The sequence below is a fragment of the Pinus tabuliformis genome, chromosome 4_1 (assembly GCF_031772625.1).
Source record: "Pinus tabuliformis cultivar Carrire ecotype Pingquan chromosome 4_1, CPIR1, whole genome shotgun sequence".
Taxonomy (NCBI): Eukaryota; Viridiplantae; Streptophyta; class Pinopsida; order Pinales; family Pinaceae; genus Pinus; species Pinus tabuliformis.
This window is the reverse complement of record NC_142303.1, coordinates 216,378,504-216,405,339: the sequence shown is the minus strand read 5'-3', so window position 1 is coordinate 216,405,339 and position 26,836 is coordinate 216,378,504. Positions and strand designations below refer to the sequence as shown.

At 38.4% G+C, this 26,836-nt stretch overlaps 1 protein-coding gene across 1 annotated transcript in view; it reads right to left on the bottom strand.

The window, feature by feature from the left end:
- The window catches only part of LOC149175007 (O-fucosyltransferase 5-like), a 68,613-nt gene extending 42,073 nt beyond the window's left edge, over window positions 1-26,540 (bottom strand). The window contains exons 1-2 of the mRNA XM_089419484.1: window positions 24,633-26,540; window positions 21,578-21,827 (exon numbers count right to left, since the gene is read on the bottom strand). Coding sequence (XP_089275610.1) covers window positions 21,578-21,827; window positions 24,633-26,179 — 1,797 coding nt within the window. The 5' untranslated portion in view covers window positions 26,180-26,540. The remainder of the gene's footprint in view (window positions 1-21,577; window positions 21,828-24,632) is intronic.
- Window positions 26,541-26,836: the final 296 nt, after the last annotated feature.

Genomic DNA, 26,836 nt, shown 5'->3' with positions numbered 1-26,836 from the left:
CTTCCCACACTAACCTAGGCATGTGTGCTAGGCGGCATCAACAACGATCATGTGGAGAAAGTCATACCAAAGCTAGAGGGAGCTAAAGAGAAAGTCATACCAAAGCTAGAGGGAGCTAAAGAGAAAGCCAAATATAAGAAAAATGAAGCTAAGGCCAAGGGAATTTTGGTAGATTCCATAAAAGATCACTTGATTCCTCATGTTGGATTAAAGGCTGCCAAGGCAATATAAGATGCTCTCGTGAAATTGTATGCAAGCATCAATACCAATAGGAAGTTAGCCTTGAAACTTCGTAATATCACAATGGTTAAATCAGATTTTGTTGTCTCATATCTTATGAATATCTCACAAGTCAGAGACGAGCTTGTAGCCATTGGAGACACCATTGAAGATCCAGAACTTGTTTCAATTACTCTCAATGGATTTCCTTCCTCATGGGAACCATTTATTCAAGGAATTTGTGCACAATCAAAACTACCCACATTTGATGAGATATGGACTGTGTTAAAATTGGCAACTAGGGCCAAACTCCATGTGGGTCTTCTTATTTATGACAGCTAATATTTTTCTTGGATTCCTCTCGTCGAGAGGTGTAGGATTGATCTAACGATCATCTGATTCCAACATGCATTCATGGAGATATGAATTTATTTGTGTTATGTGACGATTCGTCAAGGTCGGCCAGCAACCAAATTACCCCAAACTATCCTCAACATTTCACCATAAATAGAAGAGGTCTTCAAGTCATTTTACACACACATCTCTCTTGTGATCTCTCTCCACTTGTTTGGGTTTTGGTGGAAGGAGAGATCTAGAGGAGAATATGCTGCCTAATGATATCTAGACGCAGTTATGGAAGAGAGGCTTTAACGCAGGTCTAGAAGAGACCCTATGTCGTTGTTCTAGAGTGCCCTAGACGCAGTCATGGGAGAATCTTATACGCTGCCCTAAAGAGAGAAAATCACAGTCATACATTGTCCTAAATGAGGCTATTCTTCTCAGAAAGGAGAGGCTTCAATACCTTAGGAAGCCTCTATACACTGTCTAATGAAGCTCTAAAAGAGCCCTAGCCGCAGTCAAGAGGAAGAGATAAACTCACAGCTAGCTGCAGTCCTAATGGGAGGATTCTAAACTTACCCTAGTCGCAGGTAATGGAGAGATCTGGCCGCAGTTCTAGAGGGGAGCTCTAGCAGTCAAAGGGAGCTTCAATTTGCAGCTCAAAAGGTCTCCTAATCTGCAGCCTAATCTGCAGCCTAATCCGCAGTCTAAAACACAGTCAAGAGGCCCTAATCCGCAGCCCAAACTAGGAGCCCTAATCCGCAGTTTGATGAGGCTTCTATCTGCCCTAGCCGCAGTCCAAGAAGGAGGTTCCAGCCACTGCAAACGAGGTCTCAAGCAGCTGTCTAATCTCCAAAAGACCTAGCTACAGTCATCTCAACTGTTGTCATAACGCCACACTGCTGTAGGTGACAGCGTGGCTTATTTGAAGACTGTTTGGGCATAGTGATATTGTTCTTGAGGGACAGCAGAATCCACAAAAGGGAAGAGTTAGGGTATACTGTTTGAGTGTTGTTTAGATCACTAAGCTACAACCAAGAAGTGCCCTAACCAGTCATCATGTTGACAGCATCAAGTCTCTTCATGATTGTGTCCTAGAAGTATGGTGACAGTGCAGTGATGAGGTTGTTCATGAGGACAGTTTATAAGGCTGACAAACCTCTGTCATTGCAGTGAATAAATCTGTCCTGGTCCAAGATCAGCATATTCAGATTGAGTCAAGCTTGTTGGACTCAATACCGATGTGTTAATATGACTGGAGATCACAGGCTTAACTTGTTGTTGCGCTAGGCCATAGGCCATAGCCAGCAGCACAGTTTGATCTAAGGATTGCACAAGTGATAGAGCCTCACCTCGAAGACCTGTATTGTTGACTGAATGTTGAAGCCATATCTCATGAAGCAATGACAGCTAGTGCAGCAAGACGACATCAGAATTCTGGGAGATGATTTGGGTCAAGATTTGATTATGTTTGGCTCAGTTTGATGAGCATTCTATTGATGCCACTTGATGGAAGATTCTGTCTAGTTTGACCAGCATTGACTTCTCTGGTCAAGGGTATTCTACTGGTGCCATAAATATCAGATTTATGTATTTGTACTATCTCTCTCTCTGCTGAACTATTGAAGATCATAAGAAAATTTGATCAAGGGTTTCCCCACATTGGGGTTTGTCCCTGGCTGGTGCCACATCTTGTGTCCTCTTGTCTTGGCTTGTCTTATGCTTTTATGTTTATGTTCTATCTGCACTTTACTATCATGCTGATGTGATTGCTAATATGGAATTGTTATTGAGCTAATATGAAAAATTGAAGTAAATTGCTCTTAACATAGAACATACCTAAAATTAACAGACTGATTGTGTTCAAGAAGAGTCAAGATTATCATCTTGAAATAACTCACAGACTCCACAAAATGAAGAAACATTAGTCCTTGCAACTCATACAAGAAAAGGAAAGGGAAAAAGGAACTTTGGAAAATTTGACAAAAAGGATTTTGGAAAATTTAGTAAGAAGAATTCAGGTAGAGGACTTGCTCACGCGCAAGATAAGAAGGACATGTCAAAAGTGAAGTGTTTCACTTGTCAAAATTTTGGACACTGTGCATCCAATTGCCCTGAAAGAAAAAGGAAGGAAAGGGAGCATGCATCAACAGCCAATGTTGAAAAGGATGATGATGAGCAGCCACCTCAGAATAAGTCAAAAAAAATTCCTTTAGATATGTCAAGAAATTGACAAATCCCTTCTATTCTCAATTGTTTCTTTTTTAAGAATTAAAAGATGAGTATTTTTTCTCTCCCTTGAGTATTGTTATTTTATTTAGTCAACCTCGACTTTTTTTATTTTTGTATGGACTTGATTCCATTTTCCATGGCCCCCTAAGTGAGGTTCACAGATAATCAAGTCTATTGCAAACACTGCTATAACATAGGTGGCAGCATTAGGAAGTATAGGGCAAGGTTGTGACAAGAGGGTCCTCGCAATAAGAGGGAGTGGACTACGAGAAGATTTTTGCTGCCATAACAAATGGTCATATTCTTAAGAATGTTTGGAAGAAATTGTACTAATTAACATCTAGGATCGTGTCCAACAATAGGAAGAGTTTCCTGTTCCAAGGGAACTAATTAGGCAAAGTGGAAGGAGCATCCTTCCAAGAAGATATCATGGGATTGAGATTGTCAGACTAGATGCTTAGAGACAAAAGGTCTCTAGGAGCATAAGGACTTGCTTACACGACAGAGGGAGCAGTAATGACAAAAGTATTCATTTCCATGACAAAGGGAGCAGCCAAGACTACCACAAGAAAACCTGCTTCAGTGTCGGAGGGAGTTTGGCCTCGAAGATTAAAATGAAGGATTCTGACAGATAAACTATTTCTTGGGATTGGAGATTCATTTCTAGTGAATCCCACAATGTACAAGCAGTTGACTAGATTTTAGAAGTACCTGGTTAACACCAAGCCAGATATTTGCTTAGCAATGAACATCCTAAACCCGTTTATGGTTGAACAGAAGCATATACAGTGGATAGTGGCAAAGCATGTGATACCTACATTGTATTGGATGTGGTCTGAGATGCGGCTCATGAGGTGAAGTGAGTCTTGCAAGAATATCGCAAGTCATGAAGCATTGTGGCTTCAAAAGCAAGAAGGACATGGCTAGGATCACTTCATCTGAGACATGACGCAAAGAGGAGCAGTACAACTCCAGTACATATCCACAAATGAGTAGATTGTGGACAAAGACAAGCTTAGTTTGATACTAAATGTCTCCCTCATTGGAAGGAAATGATGAGGTTTTTGCAAGATTGGGTTGATAATCTCCTAAAGCTATAAAGGAATTTGGCTGGGTTATAAAGGACTTTGACCAAGAGGGGATGAATACATTCACCTTTGAATCCAGAAGGACTTGGCTGCCAAAAGGATCTAACTAGGTCATAAAGGACTTTGACTAGAAAGGTGAATGGCCCAAGACAATTACAGGGGCAATTATAGGATACATTCACCTCTGAAGCCAGAAGGACTTGGTTAGGTCGACCAAAGGTGAATGTCTTAGGGTAATTATTGGATTGGATAGATCTTCTCCTTAGAAGCCAGAAGGACTTGGTTATGTCGACCGAAGGAAATAGATGTAGTTCACCTTTGAAGCCAGAAGGACTTGGCTATGTCCACCGAAGAGGGTAGATGTAGTTCACCTTTGAAGCCAGAAGGACTTGACTAGGTCATAAAGGACTTTGACCAAAAAGGTGAATGGTCAAAAGGCAAATTCTCTCCTGAGAAGCTAGAAGAACTTGAATGCCAAAGGACTTGGCTAGGTCATGACCACAAGGAGATCGATACATTTGCCTGAGGAACCATAAAGGACTTTAGCCAACCCAGGATATACAAAGAGTTACATTGCCCACTCCAGGATGGAGTTATCTATAGACACACAACAACATGACAAGCTCATAAGCTTTTCTTAAAGGAAGGGGATATTTCAACAAGGGTAATGTGTTGCGTAGAATACCTCCTGTTGACCTCTACTGGTCAACTACCCATGCAGTGCATCCCGTTTTTTTTGACAAAAAGAAGCAGCACCTGATCAGCATGTCCGTGCCATCCTACCATCATCAGCAGCTTGATCATTTTTGTAGTAAACCCAGTCTGCATGTATAAGTTGTAAATAATCTAAGCAGATCAGAGTCATGTATGTAAAGTTGCCTAGGTGGACCTAACTTTCTAATGATGATCTGCGTCCCGGGAGGTTTTTCGTCTCACCGATCCATGGATCGGCAGAGTTTTTCTTCAAACCTGACCCCAAAGCCGGGATGGATTTTGTCATTAGAACTTTAGGAAAATCCTAGTGTGTTAAATCTGCTAGATTATAGTTGTGTCGCAGAACTGGGTGTTTTGTGAGGGTCTGTATTAAATGGGCTTGTCCCTTAAGATGTAATTTTGTAAAAGTCATGATGTAATGAGTCCTGAGGGTCGAGAAATGTTTAAATCCCCTCATGAGTCCTAAGTCCTAGGTCCTAGGTGATGTTTCTGAAAGGCTTAGTTCAGTGATCCATTTTAAAATGAATTAAAAAATTAAAAAATGAATAAAAATAATAAAATAATAAAAAATTAAAAAATGAAGCAAAAACCCTAACTAATAAAATAATAATATTTTAAGTTAATAAATCGACGGATGAGATCAAGAGATGTCTTGATCCTCATCAACGGTCGAGATCATTTCTACATGGATCACTCGAACTAGCCCTTAGGATCATTTCCTTTATATAGGGTCTTAGGGGGTCATTTCAAATGATTCGATCTGTGAGTCAAAGACTGAAGAAGCTCTCTTGTAAATTTGTTTCTGGTTAATAAAGAAGACTTTGGGGTCCATATCTTGCTGGTGTTACTCTCTTGAAATGCTGTGAGATTGTTTTAATTTTCTGCATATGTTATTTTCAGCTGTTAATAATAGCTTTTGTAGAGTATTGTGGGTACAGGTATCTTGTTCACCTGCTAGGGTTTGAGGGCTGCTAGGGTTTCTGAAATAATGGCAGGTATCTCCATTATTTCCTGAGATCTAGCAGCTTTCTCTCTCTCTTTGCTGATGGTTGTTTCTGAGTTGTGCAGAAAAACCCTTGTGGAAGAAGATTTGGTGGGCGTTAGGGGAAGTTCTCGGCTGAACCAGCCAACTCCCACAAGCATTTTCTGCTGAGCCCAGTGGATTTGATCCTGGGTTTATCATTCGGTTTTATTTTTCTGATCTGCATGAGAGAATTTCTGAAGTTTCTTCACAGTGACAATCTGAAATTTCTTTTCTTTAAAATTTTCCTGTTCTTATTGTTAAATCTGGCTGTTAAGGGGCCGAATCTGTAAATTAATTTTTCGGATCTAGGGTTTCAAAATTTTTGCTTTATTCAGTCTTCATTAGGGTTTTGTTTGTCTTTTGCAGGTATAGGGTTTTGTCTTTGCAAGACCAGCTTACAGCCATCATTACATTTAAAAATCCGCTCTCAGAACCGGGAATCTGTGGGCCGTGTCTCAGTGCAAACAAACACCGTCAGGAATGGATGAGATATTTGCAAACCGACGGTAATCCATCGACTTATGAACGGCATCGAAATTTCATGGTAACAGCTAAACAATTTTTTACTGTTTTAGTCGTATTACACATTTCTGCAATCTGGTATCTGAATTAAGGTATATCTTTTGGTGAATATCTAAGAGGCTCTGCGTATTACCATATTTCCTTTTGCCTGTGTTAGAATTTTTTTGGTCCGAGCTAGGGTCACGATTTTTGAATTCTGGCATTCATCAGCTCTTGGAAACCCTGTTATCATTCTCACGCCATTGAATCACCCTGCATCTGTAATGTCTTTTCTCGGCCTGTGAGGAAATGCGTTTTCGTTTTAGAGTTTATGTGCAGGTCCACGAACCCGTCGGCGTATATCTGCGTGGGCATCAAAATTTCTTCTTTGTTTTACGCCGGTCAGCAGAAACAAATTCAGAGCCGCAGGTAAAATCGTTTCATCGATCCTCAGGTAATATCAAACCAAAAAAGTCATGCATATTCCAGGTATGCTTCAGTAATATTTCATCGACTGCTCCCAAATCATTCTGGCGTTCTCCCTCACTGTTCCGCACAGGGTTTTCTCGCTGTTCTGCACAGGGTCTCGAGTCAATCCATGCATATGGTCATCGTGTTGTGCCCCAGACACCCACGTTCACGCCTTTAAAAAAAAAACGAAACCTGTCACGAAAATCGTTTTTGTTTTTAGTTTTGAGTCTGAGTCTTACGCCCCAAACCATTCAATCGTTTTCATAAAAAAAAAATATTTGCTGTTTGTCATGCGTGGTTTATTTAGTCATATAAAATCAAATAAAAAAAAAAAAAAAGGGAAAATTTGAAATCGATTTTGTTCATTAGCAATACGATCAGAGTTAGCGTAGTTATTTTTTTAGGCTTAGTTTAATATAATTTTAAATTTGATCATTTTTGTAATTTAACTTTTAGACTTTAGCTTTGAGTTTGGTTAGTTTAGGATATTTGATTTTTTGATTTAGATTTGTTTTAGTGTAGTTTAGATTAGATACGTTTTGGTGTAGATTAGCTGTTTTATTAGAATAAAATTTTAATTTAGGATTTTTTTAAATTTAGGATTTATAAATTTTTGTTTCATTTTTCTTTTTAATTTAAAATTTTATTTTGCTTTAATTTAGGAATTAGACTTTCTTAGGTTTAATAATTTAAGCTTTATTTTGGTTAAGTCGTAAATTAGTTTTATTTTAGTTAGTTTTAGCTTTTAGGATTTTATTAATTAAAAAAATCATAAAAAATATTTTTTAATGAGTTTTTTAGGGTTTTAGGTTTAGATTTAGAATTTTGCTTTTTTAGAATTTTGTTTTTTTTAGTAAACAAACACAACAAAAAAAAAAAAATTCGAAAAAAATTCATAAAATTTTGTGGGAAATTATTTTTTGCAAGTCTCAGGAGCTTTCACGCCATATGTTTTATGCTGAGATGCTAAATTTTCAAGTTTGAGATACGAAATATGATATCTGGTTGATAATTTATGATTCTCGTGGTGGTTTTAAGCATTTATCTTTTCGAAGTTTTCAATTGCTGGATATCATTTTGGTCATGTGATTTAGCTGATGCCTTTGATGACAAATGATTGCTCTTCATGGTCCATATTTTTATATCATTTAACAAGTAATCGTTTTAACCACAATCTCTTAAGGCACTGGTCTGCTCAATTAATCAAATCCATCAAGTCCTTTTCATATCGTATCTCGTGTCTCCCAACCAACTGGTCGCCAGTTGGTCTCATCATCTCACAGGGACTACCCCCCTTAGCCGCGGGAGACGGGCTTAAACGGAGGGATCGGGGATCAGAGTGACAGCCCCCGGTCTGAGCGTTGTCGTGTCAATGCATGTCCGTGCCATCCTGCCATCATCAGCAGCTTGATCATTTTTGTAGTAAACCCAGTCTGCATGTATAAGTTGTAAATAATCTAAGCAGATCAGAGTCATGTATGTAAAGTTGCCTAGGTGGACCTAACTTTTTAATGATGATCTGCGTCCCGGGAGGTTTTTCGTCTCACCAATCCATGGATCGGCAGAGTTTTCCTTCAAACCTGACCCCAAAGCCGGGATGGATTTTGTCATTAGAACTTTAGGAAAACCCTAGTGTGTTAAATCTGCTAGATTATAGTTGTGTCGCAGAACTGGGTGTTTTGTGAGGGTCTGTATTAAATGGGCTTGTCCCTTAAGATGTAATTTTGTAAAAGTCATGATGTAATGAGTCCTGAGGGTCGAGAAATGTTTAAATCCCCTCATGAGTCCTAAGTCCTAGGTCCTAGGTGATGTTTCCGAAAGGCTTAGTTCAGTGATCCATTTTAAAATGAATTAAAAAATAAAAAAATAATAAAAAATTAAAAAATGAAGCAAAAACCCTAACTAATAAAATAATAATATTTTAAGTTAATAAATCGACGGATGAGATCAAGAGATGTCTTGATCCTCATCAACGGTCGAGATCATTTCTACATGGATCACTCGAACTAGCCCTTAGGATCATTTCCTTTATATAGGGTCTTAGGGGGTCATTTCAAATGATTCGATCTGTGAGTCAAAGACTGAAGAAGCTCTCTTGTAAATTTGTTTCTGGTTAATAAAGAAGACTTTGGGGTCCATATCTTGCTGGTGTTACTCTCTTGAAATGCTGTGAGATTGTTTTAATTTTCTGCATATGTTATTTTCAGCTGTTAATAATAGCGTTTGTAGAGTATTGTGGGTACAGGTATCTTGTTCACCTGCTAGGGTTTGAGGGCTGCTAGGGTTTCTGAAATAATGGCAGGTATCTCCATTATTTCCTGAGATCTAGCAGCTTTCTCTCTCTCTTTGCTGATGGTTGCTTGAGATGTGCAGGAAAACCTTTCTGAAGGAAATTGTGGGCGTTTGGGGAAGTTCTAGGCTGAACCAGCCGACTCCCACTGGCTTTTCTGTGCAGAGCCCAGCTGATTGTTCCCTGGGTTAATCATTAAGAGTTTCTTTTCTGTTTTACATTGAGAGATTTTCTTTCTGTTCACAGTGAAGTTCAAAATTTCTGATATACTGAAAACATTTCTGCTCTTATTGCCAAATCTGGCTGTTCAGGGGCCAAGTCTGTACATTGATTAGCTGTTTTGGGTTTCAATTTTTGCTCTATACACAGATTTAAAATTAGGGTTTTATTTTTTCTTTTTATTGCAGCTGCCCAGCCAGCAAGTCCAATCCAAATCGAAATCGCTCCAACGTGCTCAGTCCGGAGCTCCTTAAAGTACTTGCGGCTTGAGATACTCAATCATGAAGACATTCCGAAATAGCAAAGAAAAACCCTGAGTATTTGATGCAGTTCTGAGCATTATTGACCGTCTGAAACTTCATATAATCTCTGTCCTGAGGCACTGTAACAAGGCGGGCTACCAACGAATGACCCATTCCGCATACTTTACGCTTCACGTGGTGATGACTTGAGGCCTCAAACCATGCGTTGAAAGATCAGCCGTCTAAAAAACGCAAGCCTGTGGATCCAGCAAGGACATTGGCTGGGCGAATCGTTTACTCATTACGTCCAGCGTTCAAGTGATTCAGCAGTGGGCATATCACGCGGAAACTCCAGTTTCATCAGGTAATTGTAAATCCGTCCGCCGTCCTCAGTCCCGGGCCAGGTAAATTCCCTTTGCAAGCGTCTGCGTGTCGTTTCATTTTCTCCAGCGTGAGTTTCCTTCAATTTTTCCTTTGAATGGGTCAGGCATTATCGTTTCAACGTCTTGGGTTTATGTATATATTGTCGTAGTTTTTTATTTACGTTTAGTTCAGGTTTCATTATGTTTAGATTTTAATTTTTTTTAAGTTTTGATTTCATTTTAGATTCGTTCAATAGTATTTTAAATCAAATAAAAAGGGTTTGGACGTAGGTTATTTTAGTTTAAAAGTTTTATTTCATAGAAATGTATATATGTTAGACTTAGGCTTTAGTTTCATTAACTTAGTTTTTATTTCTTTAGATTTAATGATTTTAGATTTTTTTTATTTTTTAGATTTGTATTTTAATGTTTAGCTTTAGTTTAAATTCTTTAAGTTTTGTTTTATTTAGATTTTAAAATAGCTTTAAAGTTTTGTCATAAAAAATCAAAAAGAAAATGTTTTTGTTTTAGCCTTAGTTTTGTTTTTTTTAAGTTTTAGATTAATTTTTAAATTTCATTTTTTTAAATTTATTTAAAAAAAAAAAATGTTTTGTTAGATTTTTTTAATCTTAATTTAATTTTTTGTTTAGTTTAGTTTTAAAATTAGATTAGTTTTAAAATTTTAATTTTTTTAGATTCATTTATAATTTCCATAACATTAAAAAATAAAAATTGAAAAAAGATTTAAAAAAAAAATTGAAAAAATAAAAATTTTGTGGAAAATCATTTTGCCAGTTTCAGTTGCTTTCGCGATATATCTTTCATGCTGAGATCTGAAATTTTCAAGTCGAAACACGAAATCCAATGTCTGGTCAATAACTCATGATGCTCATGGTGGTTTAAGGCATTTATCTCTTCAAAGCTTTCAGTTGCCGGATATCTTTTGGTCACATGATTTAGCTGATGATAGATGGTTGCTGTTCATGGTCCATGTTTCTTTATCATTTAAAAAGTAATCATTTAAACATTGACTCCACAAGGCACTGGTCTATTAAATCTCTAAATCCATCTAGTGCTTTTCATATCGTGTATCGTGTCTCCCACCCAACTGTTTGGCAGTTGGTCTTCACTATCTCGCAGGGTCTACCCCCCTTAGCCGCGGGAGACGGGCTTAAACGGAGGGATCGGGGATCAGAGTGACAGCCCCCGGTCTGAGCGTTGTCGTGTCAATTCGCGCGACAACACCTCCCTCGCTAAGAGAGAGTGTTGATTTTTGTGTAGCATCGAGAGGTATTCCCGCATGCCCAAAGGCCCCCAAAGTCGGCCAAAGAAAATTATGGAAATTGTAGGTTTTAAGTTTGTATAGAAATTACCTGCAAACATATTCTTAAAACAGAAAAATATACAATGGCGAGAACATAAAACAAATATACACTGGGAATACCAAATTGATTTTTCATTATATCCCTTCCAATGTTATAATACATGTATATACATGCTGAAGCATTCATAAACCCCAATCCACTGACCCTGGATTAGAATGTAACCGTAGTTTCCTTGACCGGATCTACAAATACCATGGGCAAAAACCAACGTGCCCAAAAACCATGTGCAAAACCATGGGTAGGTCCACCCACCATCTTTGGGTTTGCCCCCCATTCTTGTGTCCGCCCAACTATTACAGGGAATACCCAATTGATTTTTCATTATATTCCTTTCAATGTCACAATACATATATATACATGTCGAAGCATTCATAAACCCCAATCCATTAACCCTGGATTAGAACATAATCGTAGTTTCCTTGAACAGATCTACAAATAGCATGGGAAAAAACCATCGTGCCCAAAAACCATGCGCAAAACCATGGGTAGGTCCGCCCCCCATTCTTGGGTCTACCCAACTATTATTGGGTTCGCATATAATAAAATAAAAAAAATTGGGGCGTTGCCCCAGACCCCATGATGCGTGGAAAGAATATAACACGCACCCAATAGAAATGAAAAATTAAAATTATGTATTTTTGGGCTTCGTGTAGGCCCCAAATGGTCAAGTCAGCCCCACCATGAAAGGGTGTGACTTTTGGTCAAAAAATCACCCATTTGACTAATATAAAAACACATGATAACCATCTCATTTGGACCAATTTGAATCAAACACATTCTTCTATTTTTTTATCCACGCGTGCAAACTCAAGAGGAGGAAATCTGAAGTTTGACCAAGATAAAGATGTTGCCATTTTACCGAGTTTGACCTACTCTGTTTGATTGAGAATTTGTTGTGTTTCACTGAGAACTTGACTAAGTTTAACCACAAAGAAAGGCCAAAATTGGACCGCAGAAGAAGATTTTGACCATAGATTTGGGTCGTAGTCAACCACAGTTGACCGCAGGACTGAGCTGATCTCAAGCTGAAATCTCACATTGTTGACCAGCATTGACCAAAACTAATTTCTCTAATTTTTAGAGGTTTGACTAGCATTAACTCGCTGGTATTTGAACAGCTTTAACTAGTATCTTAGACTTGGATGTGGCGCAAATTTCTAGAATTCTCTTGAAATTGTAAATATTGTTGATGAACAATTTCTCCTTAAAAGAATAGTTGTTGGGTTTTTCCCAAGGTTGGGTTTTCCCAGGGTAACTTTGTTGTCTCTATTGTGCTTGGTTGTCTCTTTATGATCCTATTGTTTTTATTGCATTATTGTTGAAATTTTCTTTGTATAATTGATGAATGATATATGTGACATAAGTTAACCTGATTGGAAATCATTGGAAAGTAATTATAAAAGCAGAAGATCAGTATCTACTGTGCATTATTGTGGAAAATTCAACACATCCCACCATACCTATCAATCTACTGCCTTATAAAAGCTAGAAGGCTCAAAATTTAGAATGTCACTCATCAATGCCATGTATCCTAGGAACTTCATTAGATTTTTCTCTCCTGGAGGTGTTTCGAGGGGTCTCAACATGCTCCTAACCATCCCTCAATACCTGAGTGAACAATTGAGGTTTCCTTGCAAAAGTTGAAGAGGCAATGTCGCAATTGTCTCCCCCTCTTCACCTGAAGGCTTCTGTATTACTATGGAAATCGTTGGTGACCCTAGCTCAGCCTTCAGAGCTTCTAGGTCTTCATCCAGTATCACTGGAATATGTTCATGGAACTTTATAACTACAAATTCTTCCTCAAGATTTACATCCATGCTCACCATTGTCTTCCTTTCTCTAAGATATAGACCCTGTAAGCCTTTGAAGTCTCACTATAACCTACAAATAAATGCTTCCTATTAGAGGGCTCCAACTTGGTCATCTTCTCTGTTGATACATGGATATAAACTAGACATGCAATGTTGGGAAGATGACTCTCCTCTAGCTTCATCAATGAATGCCTCCTATGGTGTCTTGTCCTCCAAGATCTTATGAGAACAACAATTCTAGATGTAGACTATTGTGTTGCATGCCTCTGCCCAAAGAAACATTGACAAGTCCTAGTCATCCATCATAACCCTAGCAACCTCCATGGTGGATTGATTTTTCTACTTTCCAAACCCATTGTGTTGTGGGTTATACGAAATAGTTAGCTCCCTCTTGGTTCCTACTTCCTTGCAAAACCCTTGAACTCCTTGAAGGTATATTCTCCCCCATTGTTTGACCTCAAAATCTTGATCTTCTTCCCTATTTGCCATTTGGTTTTCAACTAGAGCTTTGAACTCTTGAATCCTGCTAAAAACCTCATCCTTGCTTTTTAAGAAGTATATCCAAGCCTTGTGAGAGAAATCATCGATGAAAGAAACATAATAAATGCTTCATGTTATTGATGCTACTAACATTGGTCCAAAAACATTCAACTCTATTAGGTCTAAAATCCAGTAAGACATTTGCTCACAACTTTGGAAAGTAGCCTTAACGTGTTTACCAAGTGTGCACCCTCTGCATACACCATGTTGATCAATACTGAACCCTGGAAGACCTCTGATTACTCCCTCATAATAGGGAATGCACTATAATGCAAGTGCCCCATCCTCTTGTACCACAACTTGCATAAGTTGTAACTATTATGCACCAAACCTCGAACAAGTTCACCATGCAACATGTACAAATTACCTTCTCCAACAGTTATTGCTTGAGTTATATCTAAGCTAGAATCCTTCAATCTAGTGAGGACTTGGTAATTCATGAACTCAACTGCAAAGCCTTTATCCTCCATGACCGAAAGTAAAAGCAAGTTCTTCCTAAGACCTGGAACAAATAGAAGATTGTCAAAATCCACATAATTACTTTACTCAAGCTAGAAGAGAATAGTACCAAGCCCTGCCACTATATACTTGGCATCATCACCAAGCTCAACCTATACTCTTGAGCCATGCTTCTCTAGACTAGACAAAACCATCGAGCTAATATCGTGTTGAGATGCCCCACTACCCCATACCATGCATTCCTCGTAATTGTGTTGGTAGAAAAGCAAGATATCAATGAAAAACCCTTGTTGAACTTATTAGCCAACTTGTGCATCTCAAGTTCTGCAAAGGTTGTCACTTGCTTCTACTACGAGTTCCCTTTCTTCTTTGGACATTGTAATGCATAATGACCATGCTTATGGCAAATGAAGCACTTAATTTTACTCAAGTTCTTCCTCAGCTATGATGTTGACTCCTCACTCTTTCCCTTACCCTTGTTGGGTCCTTTATCTCTACCCTTATTTGATAAACCAAATAGAGCTAGGTTCTCATCACTACCCTTCTTGTTTGCCTTTGACTCTATCCAATCTCCTAGATAGAGTCATCCCACAACCTCTCAAAGTTAGTAAAGTTCTCTCAAGCACAAATACCTTTAACAAATGGTTCCCAAGAAGCTAAGAATCCATTCAATGCCATGTTCGCTAGCTCTTCAGCTGTAACCTTCTCCCAAACTGCTACAAGTTGATGATGAACCTATGTGACCTTCATAAAGTAACTAGCAACTACATTTAATCTAGTCACCTCCATGGATCTAAGTTTGTTCCACAACATCTTCCAATTTATGTTCTCACACTGGTAGAAACTTACTAGGGCATCAAACATCTCCTTCATTGTCTTCTTCTCAAATATGAGAGAGATTAGTTGATCCTCTATGGCATCCAATATCATTTGCTTGGCCTTCGCTTTCCTCTTTTTGTGAGTTGCCAATTACTACGAATTTGTAGGCAAAGGTACAACATCCTTAACAATATCCCAAAGATTATTCTCTTCTAGTAAGAATGCAACCCTCATTTTCCTTGATAAAAAATTTGAGGAGCCATCCTATTCATATTCCAACCTGAGGCTAGTTGATGTTATCTCTATGATCTATTGCACAAACTCCCAAATTTGAAAATTAGTTTTGAAACCCTCTAACTGCTAGTCCTTCTTTCCTGCAATTGATTCATTGTTGCAAATCCTTGAAAATCGCAATCAAAGATATTAACTATGATACCGTGTGAAAATTCCAAGCTTACTAATGTCCTTATGATCTCAATTAAACAAATTAATTGTTGAACTTAATGCAAAATTTAAATTTCAGACCATAGCATCAATCACACAATAACTGGATATTAAATAGCAAAAGCATAAAAATAGTTTCATGCAAGTAATTTCTCCTTCAAATTCAGCATTTCATTCTTTCAAAAAACCTAAAAGGAAACCTCCATAGTTTGCTAAAACCAAGCAACTACATAGTAAACAAAAATCACCCTGAACTAAACAGTGCAACTTACCTAAGAAAGTATGGCATGTTGTATGACTATATGCTTGGTTATACAAATCATATGGCATTGTCCATACGACTATATGACTTGTCAGTATGGTTGTACGGATTTCTATGTTGCTACATTGTCCTATTTGTATGATTGCATAGTCATTTCCATACAATTGCACCGAATTGTTCTATACAAATATACAGGATTATACATCTTTCCCCATTGCTCAAAAAGACCTCTTTCCTTAATCCCTATCCTCTCTCTCTCTCTTGCTCTCTCAGTTGCACAACCTGCTCAATTGTTCAACCATGATTGAACCCTCTACCTTGACCTCTCTTTATACTTTTAGCTAAGACCAAGACCCTAATCTTATTTTTTAGATTTGGGGACCTTCTTTACTTGAGTCTAATTGAGCGTCAAGTGAGAGAGTTCAAAGCCCTTCTCCTCTGACACATCATTAGATGCAAGCATATAGTCCCTCAGCACATCATCCTAACAAAGTTTAAAGCTCTATCCTTTCGACTTGAGACAATGTTCAAACTAGTCTCCTTTATGCATTGCATTCAAAGCTTCATTGACTCAATGAAGGGGGTTGGTATCCATACTTGACCTCTTGTTCTTCAAAGACCATTGCCCTCTCTATCGCTTCAGGTCGAGCTTGAGGTTTGTTCATAGGAATTTCAAATCTTCTAGAGTCCATGGGCATTTAGATGGACCATCTCCCCCCATTTAGATATTCCTTGAACACACCTAGCCACCTCTTACCTACTAGACAAGAGTTGAACAAGATCACCAGGGATGACATTTATAGGCAATTTCCAGATCACTTGGGTTAACCCTCAAGGTGAGTTATGCCCAAAGATGGCCTTCTATGTTGAGCTTATGGGCGGGCTCACTCTTCAAACATATTATATAGTTGTCCGTTAGATGCATCTCTTCACATTTCCCTAAGCCAGTTTAGTGTGGGTTCTCACAGACTTCGCGTAGAGACAAACCACTAGATCCATTAATCACACAAGATTACCAATTATGTCATTTATAAGAGGTCAAGACTAAGGAGCAATTCATCTTACACTACCCCATCTACTATGAGATCAGAGAGAGGTTTCGTTGCCTATTCAGAGGGACTCAAACCCTCACTAGCTTCTTCATATATTCCAATAAGAGGTACTTGGCCTTATTCATGTAGGAGGCCCTCAAGCTCCTAGCTCATTTTTTCAACCTCCTCCTAGACCAGATTCTACCCATTAGATCAGTGCCTTCTTCACGATGATACCCTCAACAAGTGGCACTAAGAGACAAACGAATATCAATGTAGCTTTGAACTCTAGGTCAATGCAAACCCATGGGACCTTCCCCCATCCCACGAGATTTCAACAACATGACCAAAATCAAATCCCTACCAATGAGATGAATGAGACAGCCCAAAACTCAATGACGAATTACCTCTTCCAGACAATAGTGCACCGAACTATCCAAGCATCCCACCGGTTCTTCCTCTAGACATTAAAGTATATTGAGCTTCCTTCATTCAGCATGGGATGACATGAGAGATGGATTTATTCCATGATAGACCTACCTCATTACTTTTGGTTCTTCTTGTCCCTATATCTTCTCCTCCTATACATCTCCACCCTAGAGCAGGTTTGGGCTCGAGGTCAAAAGTTGTTCATGTCTCAGCTTGCATCTCACTCTCTACTTCACTTTACATCCTGCATCTTGCTTTTGATAGGAGACCTTTTGGATTCCTGCTTTAAAATGACATGATCATACTCAACAATCCCTTGAACCTACTTTTATGGTCATTAGTCAGACATTAATAAAATTATCCTTACCCTAGTTTAAGTCATGCATGCATGAAATACACTTTTTAGGCTCAACATCTAAATAAAAGGCACTTCATTTTTTTTTACTAAACTTAATGAATTGCTTTTTGAAAATACAATTACTTTTTTGAAATATCTTGAACTATTTCTCGCACATCACACTGAACTTAGGCAAAAGTTTCTATCCAAGCTATATTTCTCAACAATAAATCTACCTACTAATGATGATTCACTATCCCATGGATGGGGAGGATGTTAAAATTGGCAATTAGGGCAGAACTCCATGTGGACCATCTTATTTATGGCAGCTGATATTTTTCTTGGATCCCTCTCATCGAGAGGTGTAGGATTGATCTAAAGATCATCCAATTTCGATAAATATTCATGGAGTTATGAATTTATTTGTGTTATAAGACAATTTGTCAAGGTCGGCCAGCAACCAAATAAACCCCTCATGAGCTCAACGTTTTAGTATAAAAGGAGATGACTTGAGAGTCATTTACACACAACTTCTCTCTTGATTTCTCTCCACTTATCTTGGGTTTTAGTGTGAGAGAAATCTATGAGGAAGAAGCCCTAATGCTGCCCTATGGAGAAGAGCTAGCGCTGCCCTATGGAGAAGCCCTAACGTTGCCCTATGAAGAAGCCCTAACGCTGCCCTATGGAGAAGCCCTAAATGTTGGTTTGTCTTGCCCTAGCCACAGCTCCATGATGCCCTAGCCGCAAGCCACTTCAAGTGACCGAATTGTTGGATGGAGGGCCAAGGATTTAGGGCCAAGTGGGCAGGCTGCAAGGTCGAGTAGATGAGGAAGTAAACACTGGAAATTAAGTGATTGTTTGGGCACGTTGAGGAGACCAAAAGCTACAGCAAGCATGGTACAACAATGCTTCAATGGGACAGCAACAGACATGGTGCTGCAATAACAATTGGGACAGTAGCAAGACATAGTGTTGCAATAACAATTGGGACAGCAACAAGACATAGTGTTGCGATAGAAATTGGGACAGCAGTATGGTAAACAAGGTGCAACAAGCACATGGTGGCAAATGAGGTACAGCATGACGACGAGATGCAGCACGATGATAGGTGAAGGAGTCACCTTGGAGAATCAGTTGAAGCAACATGTCTTCAACTAATCTCATGTATCATCTTCTTAGAGATGATCTAAGCTCTTATCTAGATAAGTCAAAGTGTTGACATTTGTTGTAAATGTACCATCTCTCTCTCTCTCCCTCTCTCTCTCTCTCTCTCTCTCTCTATGTTGAACTATTGAAGAACATATAAGAAGAATTGATCAAGGGTTTCCCCACATTGGGGTTTATCCCTAGCTAGCGCCACATCTTGTGTCCTCTTGTCTTGGCTTGTCTTCTGTGATTTATGTTAATGTTCTATCTGCAATTTACTTTAATGCTGATGGGATTGCTAATCTGGGAAAGATATTGAGCTAACTATGAAAATTGAAATAAATTGCTCTAAGCATAGAACATACCTAAAATAACAGAGGATGTTCATTTTTTGCAGTTCAGATAGGTACTTCTACACAAGCCTTACGTCTAGGTGTGCAAAAGTCTCCAACATCTCCTTAGAACACTTGCTCTAGGCTGAGCAAGTAGCTGAAGTAACTTAGCCTAAGTCTAGCTTAGGAAAAAACACATATTAATATGTTGGCTTATTGAGCTAATAAAACTTAGGAAAAGTAAGGTAATTTACTTTAATGAGTAAGTTTTAATCTTAGCCATTGATCTCAAGTGAGGCAAGATCTAATCTCAATTGTTAATCACATTGAGATTAGGGTTACAGTTACAGTTTTGGCTCAATGCAAAGTTATAAAAGCAAGACTAGGGAGAGGGAGAAGGCATACAATAGCAGCACAACATTGACAGCAGTATCTCAATGAGCGTGTATTAGGTCTGAGGAAGTGCAGAGAGGCTGGAGATCTAGATCTACAGGAGAGATCAAACATCAACCTAGGGCAAATCTGTTGGATCAGATCCAAAGTAATTTTTGTATCTTTTCTCAGTTGGGCCATTATCCCAGGATAGGAGCCCAAGTAGGTTTTGAGTTTTATTAATGATGAACTCAATTGTTGGGCAGAAATCTATGTGTATTCATGTGATTCAAACCATTAATTGTTTCCGCTAAATATTTTTGCTAGGAACCTAGCTATGTGTTTATTCAGTAATTTATTGCTTGGAATTGAACACCCGGTGATGGGTTGTGGAAAATCTAATAGAGGAGTTTCTACATTTTGATCAAATTTAGCTCTTCAGATTCCCTTCCACTTGGAATCAACCAATGTTTTCATATTCGGTCCAAGTTGACTTGAAATCGGTCAACTTGACCGAGTTAACCTCCCTTCGTATTGACTTAGTGACTTGGCTCAAATGATCGATTTGGTACCAAATTAGTCGAGTTGACCCTTGACTCGATCGCTTCAATACCATATCAGTACAACTCAGTCGAGTCCATCAGTACTCAATTGAGTCACTCATTAGACCCCACTATCATGGCCTGAAGGTAAAATACTCTATTTTTAAAAAAGAAATTCCTAAAACCTAATTCAATGCATCCTAAACACTAAACCACAACCATAAGAAGACCCCCAACCCCTCTATTTTCCTCAAACTTATCTCATTGAGCATTTGTGAACATTTGGAGTTTTGGAGCAACATTAAAAAGCAATGCTAGTTAGAATGGGTGGAGGAGTCTCACCCAATAGAGTTTGATCCCGATTTTGATATTGATAACTTGGAGTTGGTGGAGGGTTGGTTTGGATCCATATCCACTAGTAGGAGTGGACGTAGCACCAGCTATTGTAGATGCAAGCACTAGCCATGCAGCTCAGCCAAATCATGTTTCTGCTAGAACTACTACAGCGAATGCAATTGCAGATGTCCCTGAGGAGTCTGAAGACTCTGAGCTAGAGGATGATTTTGTAGTTCATGTTGAAGATTCCTTTCCTAGCAAATGGTAAGGAGTTTAATGATTGATCATGTCGATCAATGATATGTACTATGTAATAACATATAATGTAGTAAGCCAGACTCCAATAGCTTGTAGCATGATTTTTAGACTCTTGAGGCCTTTTAGAGCAACCAAGCCTCATTGGTTATGTATTTTGTCGCTAATATGTATTGCACTCAGTGCCATTTTGATTTTCTCACCCTTACGTGGTATATACATGATTAGATTTTGCATATTTTGTCTTTAATGGTTTAGAATCATGGTTTGGAATCTTTAAAATATTTTTTCATTAAAATTTAAATATTTTTCTATCTTTTTAGAAATCAGATCCGTCCAAGTTGATCCTTGTTTGAGTTGAACCTCGACCGATTCTGAGGCTGAGGCTGAGTTTTAAAACAATGGAACTAACAAGGTGTTGGGAATCACGATTGTCGTTAGACCAAAACCCACAGGTGTTAGTCAACGATCGCATTGCCAAAGATAAGGATGCACGAGAGGTGGTTAGTCCATGTCGCGAAACACACAAAGAGCATTGGCTTATCCAATATCCAACAATCTCCCCCCCCCCCCCAACGCGAGCCGGGTGTGTATCGAACTTGTGACCTACGCTCTGATACCACCTGTTGGGAATCACAATTGCCATTAGACCAAAACCCGCAGGTGTTAGTCAACGATCGCATCGCCAGAGATAAGGATCCACAAGAGGCAGTTAGTCCATGTCGTGAAACACACGGGGAGCATTGGTTTATCCAATGTCCAACACAATGATATGCTACCACTCTTTCCTTATGTACGGTGGGGAATTTGGTGTGCCTACTCTTTGGCTCCTGGATGTGTTACTCTTCATGTACCATGTACAATGATTTGTAATGTGATATATGCTGCATTTTCCAAGAAAAATTAAAATGATGATGACGAACCTGCCCCCGCTGGTTGAGTGGCTCCAGATGCTTAATCTGTGTAGGATTTTAAACTTTTCTTGCTACTCATTTAATGTGGTTACGGTACAGTGTTCATGTAATACCCAACTAATGAGGATTAACACTATCTATATGTCTTTCTGGACATTGTGGTGCTCAGCAATTTTTTCTATTCTTTTATCAGGCGTATCTGTCCTCCAGTTTGATGTGGCATCAATGATCTAGACAATTTGTAGTTTCTTGATAGTGAGCCCTTTGCCAACCCTTATATCTTCGATATCCTCCATATCACAATCGTTATATAATAGAAAATCTGAAGAAGAAGAAGAAGAAGAAATGTAGCTTCATTGGAGTTTCACCTCAAAATAATTTTAAAAAAAAAAGTTTCTTAAACAAGTCAGTGCAAACCTAGCTTTTGAGTAGATAGAAAATCGAAAAAAATAAAATGTAAACCTGATCATCAGAATGAAGACGGTGTCGATAAAGTAACGCATCCCATTTTCCTCTAGCATCATGAGCAGGTCTTTTAACTAGTGGAACTGTCCGACCATTGAACACAATCAAAGATTGCAGAAGATCAGTTTCACTTGCTGGTGCATCAGTTGACAGGTAAATAACAGGTGCATTGGACGTCTGGACCTTCTGAAGAATGCAATTTGCAGCTTGTGGAATGGGAAAGAAACAACTCTCTTCTTTTGCATTACTGGAATTAAAGACAAGCAGCAGAAAGTCATTAGTTATCCCTCACATGTTCTCCAATCACTGCCCTCAAAGAACAAGAGAAACACAAACCCACTGACTAATAAGGACAAAAAATAAAGTTTATATATAAATACATATATAGTAATTTTAAAAAGAAAAAAAACTAAGCTACCAATGCTCTCTTCATCTGGAAGCAAGTAAATCTCAAAACACAGATAACACTATCCTCTTCATCCAACCACCTCAACAGTGAACAAATTATTCATATCATTACAATGAAAAGAATATGCAGGAGCCACATCTACTACAGGGCCATTTAACATGCAATTTGGAACCAGGTGAGTATGCAATATGTAAGACTGGCAATCCAGCACAGAATGTTCCAAGAATGATAATAGCTTCCAGATTTTGGACCTTAGATTCTATAATAAATCTTAGTTAGCATATACGGATTCGGGTTTGGTATGATTGTGAAAAAAACCATATTGAAAAATGTCAATTCAAAAAAATACAAGTATACATTACACGGATACAAAGTAGATACTCAAATCTCCAATGTATTCATGTTGTTTTCTCTAAAGCAATACTGAGTGTGAAATATGCTTTTAACTGATTATATTAATGCACAGCACGAGTTACAACAGAGATTTTAAATGCTCAATGAATAGTAGACCAGCAGAATTAATAAAACCAAGAAGAAAAAAGAAAAACTTTATAGTTTAACTAATAGTATTAATGTATATCCCAACATACCTCTAATGAATATAGGAATAATAGACAGATGTGATGAATATAGGAATATTAGACAGATGGATATGACATGCTCCACAATTGTCAATGTCAGATGTTTGGAGTTTCCTTGCAAGTCAAGTCTGAATTTTAGGGAAATTCAGCTCAATCGATTTTTAGCCAAATTTACACACACAAAGGCCCGTTTCAACCAAATTCTGCTACCATGCAATAAATTGTCAAAATTACCATAAAGCTCTAACAAATAAATCAATGGTATGGCAGTAATTACACCCAATGACTTCAAACAGTTGATAGAATTATTAAAGCTTGTGTGCATATGCTGGCAGCCATTTATGCAACCCAATCCTCCACAGAATTACACAAGAATCACAGTTCATGTTTAAGAATCTAAGATTATGTTCAGCAGAATAAGTCATAAGTAACAGCTTCGATAAAAATGTGTCCATTCATGCCACATGAAAAATCATTTATCTCAGATCTTATGTGATATTCAAAAAGGAAAAAGTTATAACACACGTCTCAAGTTGATAGTTTTGTAATTTTAAGGTCAGATGACAAAAACTGGTCATACATTCCTAAAGGAAGTATAGTTCATTTAAAAGGAGTAGAGCAAAACAGACATCAATCTGATAGAAGACAATAAAAGTACAATGAGGATGACTACCAATTGTTCACCCTAAAAACTGCAGAGGAATAGAGGAGAAAAGTATTTGATTCACAAGACGAATAAGAGAGACACATTATGTATTAAATGCTAAGAGTGGCTAGGACAACTCAATAAATTTGAAGACGGCCAATTCAGGTCTCAAAACATAGTGTAGAAGAGTAGAGCATTTTAGAACTGATGGGGAGCAATGTATATGGATGTGCAATGATACAGAATGAAGTTACATGCCAAACACACTCAAGATTTTGTGATAGGATAGAATCTTCAAGTAGATGAGACTCAGATAAAGACAGTTTTATAGGCTTATACATGATGGTATACAGAAAGGCTCAAATCACACACTCAAGATTTTGTGATAGGATAGAATCTTCAAGTAGATGAGACTCAGATAAAGACAGTTTTATAGGCTTATACATGATGGTATACAGAAAGGCTCAAATCACATCCAGTATTCCAGAATAACAGAGCACTATTATTGTTGAAAACGTTCGTTTTAAAACCACAATGACAACATTAGGTGTCCCTGAAAGTTCAGTTCACTGACAGAATATAGCCCAAGCATATCAAACAGAGAAAAAGCAAAAATGTGGACAAATCCTGATCATATGCTATAATATTTTGTTTAATATCAATTGACAAAATTGTTCAATTTACAGAAAGAAAGAAAACTACATTGATTGATGCCAGTACCTGGGGCACTGTCACACATTTGAAAGCAAACTTATTGAGGGCTCAAAATAATTGTAGAGACAGAGTTTCCCAATTGACGGGAGGCCAAGAATAGTATGTGCAAAAAATATTGAGAGAACAACAAGATATCATTGCAAATGGCACAAAAACAATGTCAGCTGTGTATTCTTTCTTCCCAACTTCAATTCGCTACCATACAAGTTTAGGTGTATTCTAATTCCATGTGAGTTCATTCTAAACGAACTGATTTTGACTCTGGACATGCTGAGGATCAAGTACCTTCAAGAGGTAAAATATGAGCTAAAAGAAGCTTGTGAACAAAAATTGAAAAAAACTTCCTAACAATTTCAGACCTGGATCAACGAATGAAGAATGCTAGAATTACATCATTTGATTATTCTTAAGAAAAGCAAATCAAGTGTCATCATTATCAACGCTAAGGGAAGCGAATCAAGTAGCATCATTTGAAACAAAACAGTGAAAAGGGTTACAATATCGATCAGGAAGTAATCAAACTCCTCATAATTCAGCAATTTACTCTTATTTCTGCTGTAGTTACCGATAATACTTTATATTACTATACTTCAAAACAAAATGGGTTTTGGCTAATTGTTAGATGATGGTAGTTTTCAACCAGTACTCAATATTGGACAGGATTTTCCACAAAAAGATGAATGAAAAGGTCCAGTCACTAACCAGAATTGTAGAAAGCCATATCGACGAAAGTGCAAGGCTATGAAATTTGCTCCTAGATAAGTCTGAATAAACCGCTGGGCAGTCAAAAGAATGTGCCGATTTGGTTTCACAATAGTCTTACATTTGTGGGCTAGGGGACCACCAGGCTGCATCACCCGTTTCTCTTCAACGTCTGCAAAAAATACATCACCAATTCCAATGACTTCATCATTGCATGAAAATCTTTTCACGATTTCTTCTGAATGCGGATGTGAAGGATAGCTTTTAAGCTTGGAATCTTCAGGCCAAGCGACCTCTGTTTTGCCAATAGACCATCCTAGTCCTTTAAACTTTTTCACATGATCATCATCCATGTAACAAGGTGGTGAGGCCATGTAGCAGATCAACCTATCGATATGCAAATGGTCCCTTTTCTTATTATAAAACTCCTCGAATGTCATTATAGTGTTGCTCCCCAGACAGTCCTTCATGTGCTGAATGTCCAGAGAATGTTCATATTGATAGTCAAATTTTGGGCTGGGGAGAACCAGAATTCGGTTTAGCAGCGCGGCAAAGAACATGTGCTTCTCCAAGCAAATTAGATGGTTTGACATCTGCCCAGATAGGCATATTGCCACCAGATACCGGTCATGCCGGGGTTTCCACTTCAATGTTTTCCTCTCCACATTGTTGCTAACAGCCTTACCACATCTACTGGTGGAACCACCATAGTAATTGAGAGTCGTATTGACATCAAATTGCTCTGAATCTGATACATTGCCAGTCTGATGACTCGATAATAATGTATGTTGAATCTCCTGGTTTAGCGTAATCTGCGAAAGCAACTCTGTGACGAAAGCCCCAGAAATACTTGGATTAAAAGCCGCATTGCTAGGGACGTTATTAGAAAATGCACTAGGCGTGACATTCGAAGTGGTATTCTCAGGGGAATTTGAAGTGGTGTTAGGAGATTCTTTAGAAGTGGTTTTGGGAGATTCATCTGGAGAGAGGGATTTATTGTTGAGAGTGGTATTGGGAGATATATCTGAATTAGGGGATTTATTATTGAAAGTAGTATTCAGAGATGGAGGAGAAGTGGCATTTAGAGTGGTATTGAGAGCTGGATTGGGAGTTGCAATGAGAGATCTATTGGGAGTGATATTGGTAGCGGCATTGGCTGTCAAATTCATGGTGATATAGCTCCAGAGGTGGAGAAGACCTTGTTGCTGCTTTTGCAACAAGTAGAGAGCTCGCAATTCTGCCTCTCTCATTTGCTCTTGGGGAAACTCGACCTTGAGATCTGGTGTAGAACCAAACCAGCTATTTAAATTGGTGGTAAAATAAATAAGGAGAAGCAAAGCAGGTAGGGAGAATGCAAACCAATACCGCTTGTCAATGGATGCAAAGAGCCCCCCTCTTTTTTTTCTGCTGTGTCTCCTCTGGAGTCCTTCATCCACCTCAAAGCTGCTCCTCCTTTCAACTTTGTCATGAGGCGCATGGTTGTTTTCTTCGGATTCCAAAAGCCTCTCGCGATCTTCGTCCTTTTCCATTTGGGTATCCATCTGCATAGAGCCCAATGCCGTAGCCGTAGTCTACACACAGATCTTCACATTTTGTCGTTAAGAATCCTGATTTCTATTTCTGGCGAGATCTAGAGTTATCAGGTACCGTGGGAGATTTTCCGTTCTGCACCAACCCCTTAATAAATGCGCCAATCATCAAATTTCAGCTTCTTATGAACCTGCTCTTGACGCCCCTCATCCAAATCTGGCTTGCTGTTTCTCCCAATCTTTTGAAATATATTCCAATCCCAACCGCAATGTCACAAAGTTGCCGCAGAGAGTTCTGTCCAAAAAGTTGTCAGGTGGTTGGCGGTTCGATTGTTACATGGGACCTCTTGACACGACAATAGAACTAAAGTTTTTGCAGTGGTGATGTATGCACAATGTTTTATGTCGGCGTGTTGTAGCCATGGTAGGTTGGTGGGGGCTGTGTATCCAGCATGCAAACCATACGTTTTTAGCGAGCCTTCCCCTAAATCTGGGAGACTATATCATCAAATTTTGATCAATCTACTGGATGTTAGGGTTTTCTAGTCACCCGTCAATGTGGAGACCCTTAAAACTCTCCAGGTATTTTGAGTGATATTATAATTTATCATGGAAATCAATGTTAAGCCCTTAAAACTCTCAAGGTATTTTGAGTGATATTATAATTTATCATAG